Source organism: Nerophis ophidion, linkage group LG13 (genome assembly GCF_033978795.1).
Source record: "Nerophis ophidion isolate RoL-2023_Sa linkage group LG13, RoL_Noph_v1.0, whole genome shotgun sequence".
Classification (NCBI taxonomy): Eukaryota; Metazoa; Chordata; class Actinopteri; order Syngnathiformes; family Syngnathidae; genus Nerophis; species Nerophis ophidion.
The window spans coordinates 53199917-53214801 of record NC_084623.1 but is presented as its reverse complement, the minus strand read 5'-3'; the positions used below and the strand labels follow the sequence as shown (position 1 = coordinate 53214801).

The following is a 14885-nucleotide window of genomic DNA, read 5'->3' as shown; positions in this document are numbered from 1 at the left end:
TCTTATGGGGGGCCCATGCAGCATTGATGCTACGCCCCTAAATCTGTTCAACAAGTTAAAGGCAAAATCATTCAATTGATCTTGAAACATTTCAAGTAAAAAAGGAGTGACAACACTGGCCATGTGTTGAACACTAGGTGGGGAAACTGCATTACTGCCCATTCCAGGTAGAGTTTTACAGCATTTACACTTAATTTCCCAACATTTCTCTCATGAATTAGTTGTACACATGAATTAAGCCATCTTAAGAGTTGGAATCTGGGTGTTTGCTCATCAATTACGCAGCTAATTTCAGACATGCGTTTAATCGCAACATCGACTCGGAGCGGATTGCCTCAGTGTGAACACATTTGCTTGCAGCTTGTCAGCGCATCAGTCAGCAGGCGGATGGGAGGAGGAAGAGGAGGATAGATGCTTCACTAGAGTCGGCGGCAGGGGGAGGGAAGAAGAAAAAAAAAGAGGTAGAAACCAACGTGCACTCAAATTTAGCCAGCAAAAGAAAAGCAGCATCATCAGGTTCTGCTATTTCTCCCCCAAAGCAGGGCGAGCCCACGCTGTCGTGCACGGACGTCGGCGCCAAGGGACGATGCACGCCTGATTGCACAGCCAGCGTCTCCAACAAAAGTGTCCTTAGCATCCACACTGAAGACGGAGGAGGAGAGCAAACTATGAACGACGATGATTTCTGCTAAGAAAACTCCGGAGAAGAGTCGCTATCCTGTGCACTATCTGGTGTGGCACAACAAGCACCGACAACTGGAGAAGGAGCTGGCCGCCAACGAGCAGGTAAAACAAATATTTCAATACTGTATGTAAATATTTATATATATAGCCTTTAAAATCGCATCTAAGTCATACAAATAGATTCATGGCGTGTTTTTGGCCGTGCATGCATTGGAGCCATGGGGGGAGTTTTTAAAGGCTGATTACCAAACACTTTATTTTATATAATAATAGTAGTGTTTTAATACTATGGTATAAGCTGCACAATTGTTAATATTGGTATGCATGCTTCAAATATAATAATGCACATTAGTCTTGTTATATTTGAAGTTGTAGTGAGGAGTTGTGAGGAAATTATAAATGACCATGGAGGTCCAGTGGTGATGATGATGCAGTGTCCATTTATGTTTGCAGCAGCATTGCACCCTCAACTCCTAACCAGGATCTTTTTTTTGTTTTGTTTGTTTTCTTTTACCAGTTATGAGTGGCCGACACAATGCAGCTGCTGTAGCATGTGGGCGTACAGTTATAGAAAAGGATACAAATATTGGAGGATGCCAGCAAGCATGTTGAGCAGTCACTCATTTAAAAAAAAAAAAAGACTGTGTGAGACTGAGTGAATCACATAGAATGCAAAAGCCTGTGTGTGAATGCAGTGGGGTTTAAAAAAAACACACAAAAAAAACTAAACACAACGTTAAGTGTTACTATATAAGAGATGCTTTGCAGGTTATATTTGTCAAGGCACCACAATTCTCCTACTTGCCTACACTGTACACCAGGGGTCGGGAACTTTTTTGGCTGAGAGAGCCATGAAAGCCAAATATTTTAAAATGTATTTCTGTAAGAGCCATATTATATTTTTATAACACTGAATAGAACTAAATGTGAGCATTTTTAAGTACGACCAACATTTTTAGAGTATAGTAAGTCTCTTATTCGTTTTAATGACATTTTTATTCTGAAGCTAACCAATAATAAATAAAATACTTCTTACCCTAAATGCGACTTCTTGAACAGGTGCGGTAGAAAAACGAATGGATAGATTAAAATGCATGAGAATGTTTTATATTTTGAACGTAATTTTTAACACTGTGATTACCAGCGGAATTATTCATTACTTATCGTGTTAAGCAATGTCTGCTAAGATGTATCTGAGAGCCAGATGCAGTCATCAAAAGAGCCACATCTGGCTCAAGAGCCATAGGTTCCCTACCCCTGCTGTACACTGTACAACAATTCTTCTCAACGAAAGAGTAGAAATATAACCTTAGAGGAAAATCTTATTTAAAACATTTTTATGCTCGTAGAACTCTTAAAACCTTTAGCATACCTGTATGTGGAATTATGCAGTCAGGTGCAAGCCTGGCTCAGGGAAGAGGACACCCCTGCCATGCACAGTCCCCAGGGATTGTACCAACTAGTCCTTTCAACAAATTAAAAAAAAAAAAAATATGGGATGGATTAACCAAAGAAATCAAACAAAGCAACAGTATGATTCAGTTTAAGTGACTGTTCCAACTACAAGTGTTCACATAGTACACACAACAAGAGATATGATGAACATCTTGATTTTGTTTTTTTTATTGCGACAAAGATTATTTTTGTATATAATATGTGTTTGCTTACTATGGTATATTATTTATTTATTATTTATTTGTTGCCTGTTCTGTTACAGAGAACAAGGACATTGGATAAAATTGCTACGGTATAAAAAGGGGTAGAATTAAATAAACTCAGCTTCTTCCTACTCCTTTTTTGGATGTGCTGTAATGAATCAACCGGAATTGTGTGATGCATTACATTGTATCGTATGCATATTCGAAATGAACAGAAACTGAACTGAACACTTACACACAACGCACACTTTTAGCTTTCTTTTTTTTTTTTTTAACCCTAAATGCTTTTAAAAAGGCCATAAAAAACCTCCAAAAACATATTTGCACTGTATATTTGTGAAGTGATGACAATGGGCCGGGATGGGGTAGATTATGACCGATACATACTTTAGAGGCAGTGGTTCTCAACCTTTTTTCAGTGATGTACCCCCTGTGAACAGTTTTTAATTCAAGTACCCCCTAATCAGAGCAAAGCATTTTTGGTTGAAAAAAAAAGATAAAGAAGTAAAATACAACACTATGTCATCAGTTTGTGATTCATTAAATTGTATAACAGTGCAAAATATTGCTCATTTGTAGTGGTCTTTCTCAAACTATTTGGAAAAAAAGATATAAAAATAACAAAAAACTTGTTGAAAAATAAACAAGTGATTACATTATAAATAAAGATTTCTACACATAGAAGTAATCATCAACTTAAAGTGCCAGCTTTGGGGATTATAATAGAGATCCATCTGGATTCATGAACTTAATTCTAAACATTTCTTCACAAAAAAAGAAATCTTTAACATCAATATTTATGGAACATGTTCACAAAAAATCTAGTTGTCAATACTGAATATTGCATAGTTATATTTTTTTTCACTGTTTATGAACTTACATTCATATTTGGTTGAAGTATTATTCAATACATATATTTATAAAATATTTTTGAATTGTTGATATTTTTTAGAATATTTAAAAAAAAATCTCACGTACGCCTTGGCATACCTTCAAGTACCCCCAGGGGTACACGTACCCCCATTTGAGAACATCTGCTTTGGAGGGTGTTTACAAAGACTTCACGGTACGTATCTAATTGCTTGAGTTTGCGGTATTACGATATTGTGATACATTACAATATTCTCCATAGTTTACTGATACATTTAAAATGCAGCTTAAAATACAAGTCGTATACTAGACTATGTATACTAGGTGACAGTGATACTTGATTGGACAAACAATCAAATAACAATGTAATTCAAATGATCCATTTCCATTCATTGCATTGTATCAAGTTTCTTGCAACTTAAATGTAAAAAAAAGCCTTCTAATTCCCAGCTGCCTTCTTGTACTGCCTTTCTCAACGCTAAACAGCTAGGTGGAAGTACAGAGAGATACAGAAGTCAGTTCAATTTTTATAAAAAGAAGGAAAAAACTTGATATTTAAGACATTAAAAACAATTGTATATACTGTATTTTCCGCAAAAATACGCTAGTTAGAAATATTGATACCATATTTAAAAATTTTCCCTACTCGTAATACATACACCATCCCATCCATCCATTTTCTACCGCTTGTCCCTTTTGGGGTCGCGGAGGGTCGCTGGAGCCTATCTCAGCTGCATTCGGGCGGTAGGCGTTGTCTAATACATACACGCACACATTTATTCATTCATTATTCTTTTACCACTATGGTTCATCAGTCACCAGTCAATCATAGGTAGTTTAAAGTTTTGAATTAACCTAAAATGCAAGTTTTTGGACTGTGTAAGGAAAGCGCAGTTTTGAGTTTTGTATTATTAAAGTAATACATTTAAGATTTACAATGCGTCCGGAAAGTATTCACAGTTTTTCACTTTTTCCACATTTTGTTGTGTTACAGCCTTATTCCATGTCCAATAATGACAATGTAAAAAATATATATATATATTTTGCAAATTTATAAAAAAAAAACAAAAAAAACCCCATGTACTTCAGTATTCACAGCTTTTTCTCAATACTTTGATGATGCGCTTGTGGCTGCAAATACAGCCTCAATTCCTTTTGAGTACGATGCCACAAGCTTGGCACACCTATCTTTGAGCAGTTTCGCCCATTGTTCTTTGCAGCACCTCTCAAGCTCCTTTTCATTCAATCATTCATTTTTTTCTTTATCTCCTTCATTGATGTGCATTATCCTGCCTTCCTTAAGCACACTTGTACACGAAGGCAGGATAGTGAAACAACGATGCCACGAACAGCATAAGATGTAATAGTTGTTTGCTGAGAAACACGAGGAGTGAAGTGGAGTTGTGCGCACCAGTTTGAAATGCTTCCAGAGTCTAAACACGTGACCTACCTACGCGTTTCTTATAGGTACAGCTCACTTAGCAGAACCAATTGAAATGACTTGGCAATAAACACACACTAAATAGAGTAATCTTAATAACTGAGCCACAAACCACGTTAAACCCAGATTTCGATCTAACAAAGGTCTTAACTCATTCTCTTTCTATGCCACATCAATGTGGAATGCACTCCCAACAGGTATAAAAGTAAGTGCATCTCTATATTCCTTCAAAACCGCTCTAAAACAACACCTCCAGGCAACTTCAACACTTTACTAATACCCTCCTCCATTCACATCCCATCTCCCCGGATTATAAACAACTCAAATGTACTTCTAATGTATATACTTGTTCTTATGCTATCTGAACTCACTATGTTCTCTGCTGGCTGTACATATCCTACTGTAAGACCTACACTGTTTCAATGTCCACATTTCTCTGTTGATACAATTGTTGATGACTGAAGTTCTGATATCAACCAAAGCTCCCCACCCACCCCCCGGATTGTAAATAATGTAAATAATTCAATGTACATACTATGATGATTAACTTGTGTGATGACTGTATTATGTTGATAGTATATATTTGTACCATGAATTGATTAACGTGGACCCCCACTTAAACAAGTTGAAAAACTTATTCGGGTGTTACCATTTAGTGGTCAATTGTACGGAATATGTACTGTACTGTGCAATCTACTAATAAAAGTATCAATCAATCAATCAATCAAAGAACACTCCCCGCCTGGCATTATCAAATGTCACCACCTAAATGTCCATACAGCTCTTATTGTTCCTTATCAGGAGCAAGAAGGAGGACTGTCTCAGAAACGGGACGCAGGAAGAGTTTAGTCCCATCTTTCCTGTAGACCTTGATCTCCACTTGCCACACCTTACCGTCTTTGCTTGGAAAGACTTGAGTAATCAAGCCCAGAGGCCACTCGTTTCTTGCAAGCTAGTTGTCTTTGAGAAGGACAATACTCCCAAGCTGAAGGTTTGGGGTGGAGGCCGTCCACTTTCTCCGTGGTTGAAGTGATGCAAGGTATTGTCTCTTCCATCTATTCCAGAAAGTTTGGGCAAGATGTTGGACTTGGCGCCACTGGGACTTGTGAAGGTCTTTGATCCAATCACCGACTGGGGCAGAAGGAAGACTCACTTTTTGGGTGAGGAAGGTTGCTGGAGTAAGGATGAGGGGGTCGTCCGGGTCAGTAGACACTGGGATCAGAGGTCTAGCATTAATGATTGCAGCAACCTCTGCCATCAGTGTAGTGAGTGCTTTGTGAGTGAGTCGTGAAACTCCTAGCTGGAGAAACATGGAGTCCAGAATCCTTCGTGCTACTCCAATCATCCTGTCCCATGAACCACCCATATGAGAGGCATGAGGAGCGTTGAACTTCCATTCACATCCTTGATCCAAGAGATACTTCTCGACCGAAGCATTAATGATGTTTGAGGAGATCTACAGCTCTTTGCACGCGCTGACAAAGTTAGTTCCTCGGTCTGAACGAATAAGCTTCACAGGGCCCCTAACAGCAAGGAAACGCCGAAGAGCGTTGATGAAGCTTGACGTGTCTAGAGATTCTATTACCTCGATGTGGACAGCTCGAACACTCATGCAGGTAAATAACACTGCCCACCGTTTACTCTGAGCGAAGCCACTTCTTGTACGTCGTGAAGACACAGCCCAAGGTCCAAACACATCCAAGCCAACATTTGTGAATGGAGGTTCAGTAGAGAGGCGATCTTCCGGAAGGTCGGCCATCTTCTGTGTCTGATGGGGGCCTCGTAGTTTACGACATACGACACATGCATGAATCACACTGCTCACCCGTCTTTTTCTACCAACTATCCAGAATCCGGTACTGCGTATTGCACCCTCCGTGAACAGTCGCCCTTGATGTTGAGTTTTCTCATGATGGCGTCGGATCAAGAGTATTGCTACATGATGACTGCCGGGAATAATGATGGGGGTTTTCTCTTGTTGCTGAAGTTGAGCTTCTTTGATACGACCTCCAACTCTCAGAAAACCGTCATTATCAATGAAAGGATCGAGGGCTTTGAGGGGTCTGTCTTTAGAAATACTTTCCTCCTTCTACAGACAGGTGTACTCATCAGCATAGATCTCCCGTTGAACAGTGCAGATGATGATTTGCTCAGACTGTATGAGTTTGTTTGTAGAGATCGCCGCGTGACGGAGATGGGAGTCTTTGCAAACATTGTCTTTGGTTGCAGGGTTCCTCTGGAAGCGGCGAGCAATATGGATAAGGTGACCGACTGCATGGGTCAACGATTTCCAACTTGAAAACTTGGAGAAGCGTTGAGATCCAAGTAGTCTGCTTTACATGGTCGTGCTCATTGTTGACTCTAGCGGACGGATGTCTGGATCTGATGAAGGGTCAACTAGCTCAAATTTGTCTTCTTCAGACTGTTTTTTCAATTGCTCTTTCAGAAATAGTGGTCCACACAGCCAGCTGGTATCTGTGAGATGTGCAGCTGTAACGGACCTTGTAGCGATATCTGCCGGGTTGAGTTCTGTTGGCACATGTTGCCACTGTTCAGGGCGAGAAGACCTTCTTATCCTTAGTACTCGGTTGCTGACGTACACGTAGAAGCGTCTGGTCTCATTCTTGATGTAACCGAGTACTACCTTACTGTCGCTGTAAAAGATGGTCTCATCCAGTTGTGTGTCGATCTCTGAGGTGATGAGCTCTGCCAGTTCTACAGCAAGGACAGCTGCGCAAAGCTCAAGCCTCGGCACCGTATGTTCGTTAAGGGGGGCCAACTTAGCCTTTCCCATAGCAAACCCTACATGGATGTTACCCTCTGTATCTGTTAGCCTGAAATAAGCTACAGCAGTGATTGCCTTTGTAGAGGCGTCACAAAAGACACATAGCTCTCGTCGCAACATTCCTGCCAGAGAAGGTTCTGCATATGTCCGAGGTACCTGGAGACTTCCCAGATCTTCTAGAGAGGATCGCCATGTGACCCATGTCTGTTTCATGTCTTGTGGGAGGGGAGAGTCCCAGTCGCCGTGATCTCTTGTAAGCTCTCGTAAGATGGATTTGCCTTGAATAGTGACTGGGGCGATAAATCCAAGAGGATCGTAGATGCCATTAACAGTAGACAGGATGCCTCGGCGGGTGAAGGGTTTCTCTTCATTGCCCACCTTGAAGATGAAGGTGTCGGACATCAAATCCCAGTTGAGGCTGAGACTGCGTTGCATTGGAAGATCATCAGCACCAAGATCCAGATCTTTGGAGTCGCTGGCGTGATCACGGGATGGGAAGGCCTCCATTACTTCTCTCCTGTTTGAGGCAATTTTATGCAATCGCAAGTTTGATGCTGAGAGAGTGTCTTGCGTTCTCTTGAGTAGGTCCACTGCTGCTTCTACAGAAGAGAAGGATTTCAAGCCGTCGTCCATGTAAAAGTCCAGATTGACGAACTGTTTGACGTCAGGGTCTCCAAACTCTGTGCTCTTCCGGAGACAGTAGATAGCCACTGCGGGGGAGGGGCTGTTGCCGAAGACGTGGACCCTCATGCGGTAGTCAATAATGTCTTTGGATGGGTCATTATCCCGGAACCTCAAGAAGTTACGGTCCTCTTCCCTGACGAGGAAGCAGTAGAACATCTGTTCAATGTCCGCTGTTACTGCTACAGCTTCTTTGCGGAACCTGAGAAGTACCCCAAGCAGTCTGTTGTTGAGGTCGGGCCCAGTCAACAAGACATTGTTTAATGACACTCCTCCATGCTGAGCACTTGAGTCAAACACAATGCGAATGTTTCCAGGCTTCTTCGGGTGATACACACCAAAGGTTGGAAGATACCAGAGCTCTTCGCCTCCCTTCAGAGGAGGTGCTACTTCTGCATTATTTTTCTGAAACATATTTTCCATGAAGGTGAGAAAATATTGTTTTAATGCAGGCTTCCTTTCAAGGCCTGTACTTTGTTATCGGGGAGACGACGCCTTAGTGACTTGAAAGGCAGCGGAGCTACCCAGCTGTTGTTTTTATCTTTCTTTAAATTGTCTCTCATGATTTTCAAGAAAGAAATGTCCTCAATTGATGGAGCGACTTTGTCATCATCCCTTGTCTGCTGAAACACTGTGGAGCCCAACTCTTCAGCTTCTCGACTGCATGTAAGAATCCCAGTTGTCTGTGTCTTAGGATAGTCTTTGTACTGAAACTGACTGCACCTCTCTTTCACCTGCAGGATGTTTGGGCATGGTTGAAAGATGGGGGGGCGTTTCCGTTCTGTTGCCTGGGTATAGAAGGCATTTACACTGTCTGGCTTATGCACACCTCCCAAGCAGACATTACCAACTATCACCCACCCCAGGTCGAGTTTCTGTGCATAAGGAGCATCTCGAGGGCCGCTCAACTGTTTGCGAACTTTGTGAGCTGCGATAATGTCTCAGCCTAGGAGAAGCAGAATGGGTGTTCTCTGTTCGAGCTCTGGGATGAATTGAGCAATAGACTTCAGGTGGGGGTGATTAGATGCAGCATTGGGAGTTGGGATCGCTGATCTGTTGTCAGGGATGTCGTTGCATTCAACCAGACTTGATGGAGGAAGACTGACTTTCCCGTCCATGGATTCGATCTGGTAACCTGTAGCTCTTCTACCCATGGTTTCTGTTACTCCCGAACACGTTCGGAGAGAGTATGGAGAGGGGGATCCTTTGACTTTGAAGGTGTCGAAGAACTCAGACCTGGCCAAGGATCTGTTGCTGTGTTCGTCAATGATAGCGTAGACCTTTATTGCCTTTTCTTGACAGTTGACGGGGTAGATTCTAACCAAACATATTTTAGAGCATGATCTGTCACTTTGATCACCACCACAGACTGTAGTGCAGCTGCTGGCAACTTCTGAAAATGTTGGCTCCCCGCCATGCTTTGAAGAGGGGTATGGCTCCTCTGTCTGTGGTGCTGGTCCTGGATGGAGAGCAGAGTTATGTTTGTCACTCCCACATTCAGTGCATGTGGCTGTATACTTGCAGTCTCTAGCCATGTGTTTTGAAGACGTGCAACATTTAAAGCGTATCTTGTGTTCTCTGAGGAATTCTTTCCTTTCTTCTATGGGTTTATCTCGGAAAGCTCGACATTTCCTCAGAAGGTGGGGTTTTTTATGAATTGGGCTCTGACGTTTGGGGTTCTCAGCTTCAGCACTGTGTTCTGTAGGAGAGACTTCCATCTTGTGGACTGATATTTCTCTTGGTTTGGTTGTTCTAAAGGTCTTGTCTGTCTTTGCAAAGTCAGCTTGAACAGTAACTTTGAAACTAGGGTCATTTCTGATTTTAGCCTGATGGAAAATAAAGTCCACAAATACTTCAAAAGGAGGGAATGAGACTCGAAAGTGTTCTTTGTAATTGGACCCAAAAGACAGCCATTTCTCTTGCAGACTAGAGGGCAACTTCTGGACAAGAGGACTTATTCCTCTGGCTGTGTCGAGGTAGTGAAGACCGGGAAGAGTTCCATCTGTCTTGGCCGCCTGCAGTTCCATAAGAAGGTCACTGAGCTCATGAAGTTTTGCATAGTCCTTGTAGGTGATTTTGGGGAAGTTGCTGATGCGTTGGAAAAGTGCCTCTTCGACTACTTCAGGTGCTCCGTAGCATGCGTCCAGTCTGTCCCATATCATCTGAAGTCCTCTTTGAGGTTGGCTAGCATTGACAGCTCGAATACGTTTTGCATGTTTTCCTGACTCTTTCCCAAGCCACTTGACCAGCAAATCCATTTCCTCGCTGCATGTTAGATGAAGTCCTTTTACTGCGTTTTGAAAGGATTGTTGCCAAGCACTGTAACTCTCCGGCTGATCGTTGAATTGGGTCATACATGTAGTAACCAGTTCGCGTCGAGCAAAATATCTGATAACATCATTCATATCTGATCTGTCATGTTGAGCATTATGAGGAGTGTTATTGGACGTGCCTGGATACTGAAAACCATTTTTACTTGATCCCTGTTGGTTATGATAACCTTGAGTATTCTTGAAGGGTAGAGGCGTGGTCATAGAGAGTTGTGGCTGATTTACAGTTACTCTACTTGCTGCTGTTGGTGTGATGTTGGAAGCAGCTGGCCTCTCTACTGCCATGGACTGGAGAGTATGGTGATAGTTACTTGGTGCTGGGTCTAAACATGGATGGCTGCTTTCATTTTGATATGGAAAATGAGGATGTGGATGCAGTGCCGTGGTTGAATGTGTGTGTAGCTGACCAACACTGTCCTGGATGAAGGGGTGAAGAGGGGCGTTGGATTGTGTGCCTCGCTCACGACCACCATCCTGAGCGTATTCTTCTAATGCTACAGACGAATGTTCTTTTGACTGATCAGTGACATATTCTCTGGTCCGCTCTAGAGGGTCACAGGGAATCTGTTGAAGTGGGAACTTCCTGCTACTTCGCACACTGCCATCCATGCTGAGCGCTGCTTCTAGGGCCTCAGCCTCCGCTTCAGCTACAGCTGCGTCTCTTTTGAGGGACAGTTTCATCATTCGTGCTTCTAATTGGGCTTTTTCCATTGCTAGGATCATGTCTTTTTCTGCAAAGTTCAGTCGTGCTTTTGCTGCCTCTGCGTTGGCACGGGCTAAAGCTGCAGCATTCCCTGCAGATGATATTGTGGAGCCTGATGTGTAGGATCTAGACTTCAGCGACGGCTCCTTTGAATCCATGATGTATGCTCAGCGTGTAACTGTGTTACCTTATGCAATGAAGCCGTTGTTTCACTATCCTGCCTACACGAAGGCAGGATAGTGAAACAACGATGCCACAAACAGCATAAGATGTAAGTAATAGTTATTTGCTGAGAAACACGAAGAGTGAAGTGGAGTTGTGCGCACCAGTTTGAAATGCTTCCGAAGTCTAAACACGTGACCTACCTACGCGTTTCTTATAGGTACAGCTCACTTAGCAGAACCATTTGAAATGACTTGGCAATAAACACACACTAAATAGAGTAATCTTAATAACTGAGGCAGAACATGCATCTTTGATCAATAGACAATTATACCTCAATTATACAGTTTTAAATTCACACAACAATGCCTGAGAAGTAACAGGATGAAGAAAAATCTTATAGTTTTCTGCCCCCTTTGACATAATACATAGTCTTACTTCATGGATATAATTTAAACCAACAAATACATCCAAATGTAATTGAAACAATCAAAAAATACTAGAAAAACACAACAAGTGCAAAACTTTATAAAGTATAAACCAAACAGAGAAAATAATGATAATATACACCTCACGGAATGATACAACCTTCAGGTTGGATAAGAAGCGTGGAGATGTTTTTCAACAGCAGGAACTGGGAGACTAGTCAGGATAGAGGGAAAGATGAATGCAGCAATATACAGAGACATCCTGGATGAAAACCAACACTTCTTATCCAACCTGATGGAACTTAAGAGGGGCTGCAAAGAAGAATGGGCGAAACTGCCCAAGTATCGGTGTGCCAAGCATGTGGTGTCATATTAAAAAAGACTGTAACTGCTGCCACAGGTGCATCAACAAAATATTGAGCAAAGGCATATGTTTTTAATAAATTTGCAAAAATTAAAATAAGGTTCACATGCATTTCTAGCTTTCTCCACCAATCATAAAGAGCAGGGAGGTTATATGCCAGTGTTTGCATATTCATATTTTCACACTTGTCAATTAGCATCCACAAAGTCTTATGAAGGGCATGGGCCAAGAAAGACCAGTAAATTTGGCTGTAAATCTGGTTATTTCTGGGTTGCCTACACTGAAAAAAAATAACTCCTAAGATTTACCTGAAAAAATTATTGTAAGTATTTGCACGCAAATGATTTAACTAAAATTTAATGCTGCAATATCAAGTAACACTCACTTGCCAGTATCGATTAAATTCGACTTACCATATAAGATAACAGTTGTGAAGATATTAAGTAACAGTTACTTAATAACATCCAAGTTTTAAGTCATATTTATTTAAACAAATTCAGTAAAGTCTACTTGTTTTTCATCGGCAAGAACATAATTTTACTCAAAATTTTAAGTAAATTTTACATATTGTATTTCCTTGAATAGCCGCCGGGGCGCTAATTAATCTAAAACCTCTTCTCACTCCTCCGCTCATCAATGGCATGCAGTAAAAAATTGAGTGTGATAAAAAATTTTTAATAACAATTATTCTGCGGCCGCAGCCCGGTGGTTGGGGACCACTGCTCTACAACATTTCATCCCGCCCACTTTTACACCATGCTGTGTGCGTGCAGGAAGGACGCATGCGTTTCACTGCTTCTCATACGAAGCAGCAATGCATACTTGGTCAACAGCCATACCTTTTACACTGACAGTTGTGATATAAACAACTTTAACATTCTTACTAATATGCGCCACACTCTGTGAACCCACACCAAACACATTTCTGGAGAACATCGACTGTGTAACACATTATAAACGCAAGATAAGAATTACCCATAATGCCACCTTGAAGTGCTCTGTGAAGTGATCCTAACGGCCGGAGCAGAGACAGTCGGCCAGAGCCTGTTGTGCTGTGCGCATGCGTCGTCGTGCATGCGTTTCAAAACACTAGATTTTCAGAATAAAGTTTATGTAATATTTTTAGGTTTATGTACGTACAACTATTAAACATTTGAAGAGTATGAGGAAACATAAGTAAAACTTACTCATCCCCCATAATTCATGTTAATAAACTGTTTAATTTTACTTAAGAAACTCTAGTTCTTACTGAATGTTAAAAATATTAGGTATAAATTATGACAGTTACTCTAATAGAGTTTACAGCACCAAAAAGTCACTTTTTTCAGTGTATAAGGTCACATCTGTTTTTCTTTGCGGCTTAATTCACACAATGGTCAACCAGCTTGAGCGAAGCATTACAACAAGTGAGAGTGAGTTTAGAGTTTGATCAGAAAGTGTTGTATTGCTGTTCTGTTCTTGGGTGTTCCAATCGTTCAAACTGAGAGATAGAAAAGGGCTTTCATAGAGTCCTGAAAGAAGTGGTTCATAAAGGTAATAAAGTCTGGGAAAAAATGTAACTGTGGCGAGGAAAATGGCTCTTTAAAAACATCACTTCCATCACCTTGTGAAATACAAACAGACCATTCTCGTGTCTGCATCGATCAATTTGTAAAATATTTGTTTGAGCATTTGATTTGTCTGAGAAACTTTCTGTGATGCAATCAAGTTTATTCTCTACTATATTAGTAGTGTTTGAGAGCAGAACTAAATGTTCTTTTGTGGTTTCTATGCCTAAATATTACTATGAATACCTGGTTGTGCAAATAAACTAACGTCATATTAGGTCTTAGTAATAAATATTGTGATTGTTGGTTCAATCCACTGTATTTTTATTGTCCATTTTCATTATTAAAAAAATTAAAAGTTTAGTTGTTGTGCAGGATAGCCAAGTGCTTTATTCAACACGGATGACCAGATTATAGCGTCTTTGGTGATATTTGTTAGCATCAAGAAAATATCCTTACTAGCATTAATAAATGAGATGAATGCATCTCTTGTAGGCTCTACAGCATATATGATTTTGCTAGCAAACATTGGTGAGTAACATCAATAGCTAAATAATGACACAAAATACAGTATGAACTTCACACCATAAAAACAACTGACATTAACTGTAGATGAGACTAATATTTGTAGCAGGAATTCAACTGCAAACAAACTCATCCCTTTTCTCATTGGCGTCACAATCACAGCAGAGCCCTCGTTACGTCAATCAAATACGTTAGTTAACGATGCATGAATAAATCTAACTTTGTCTTTCACGGATTAATGCTTAATTTGTGGAACCCTTCAGATGTAAAGACATGATGTACCTCCAATCTTTTCGTGTGAGTGTCAAATGAAGTGAGGTCGTAGCGAACAGTAACTTATTGGTGATGATGAATGATTAAAATCTTTCAAAAAAATGTTTTCCTAAAAATTTATAAACCCATTTCATCCTGTTTTAATAATGTTTTCATGATCACCTTTATATTTGTCTCGAAACCTTTCAAAATACGGCCAAATCTGCATAAATAAACAGTATCAATCAATCAATGTTTATTTATATATCCGTAAATCACAAGTGTCTCAAAGGGCTACACAAGCCACAACGACATCCATGGTACAGAGCCCACATAAGGGCAAGGAAGAGCGAAAGCAATGGATGTCGAGCGGGTCTAACATAATATTGTGAAAGTCCAGTCCATAGTGGATCTAACATAATAGTGAGAGTCCAGTCCACAGTGGATTTAATGAT

At 40.8% G+C, this 14885-nt stretch overlaps 1 protein-coding gene across 2 annotated transcripts in view; it reads left to right on the top strand.

Moving 5' to 3' along the window:
* The first annotated feature begins 488 nt into the window (after positions 1-488).
* LOC133564729 (ankyrin repeat domain-containing protein 13B-like) overlaps positions 489-14885 on the top strand; it is a 114686-nt gene continuing 100289 nt past the window's right edge. For both annotated transcript variants that reach the window (XR_009809315.1, XM_061919211.1), the window contains exon 1: positions 489-786. Coding sequence is in view for 1 of the 2 variants with exons in the window: in XM_061919211.1 (XP_061775195.1) it covers positions 679-786 (108 nt within the window). In the remaining variant the exon portion in view is untranslated. The remainder of the gene's footprint in view (positions 787-14885) is intronic.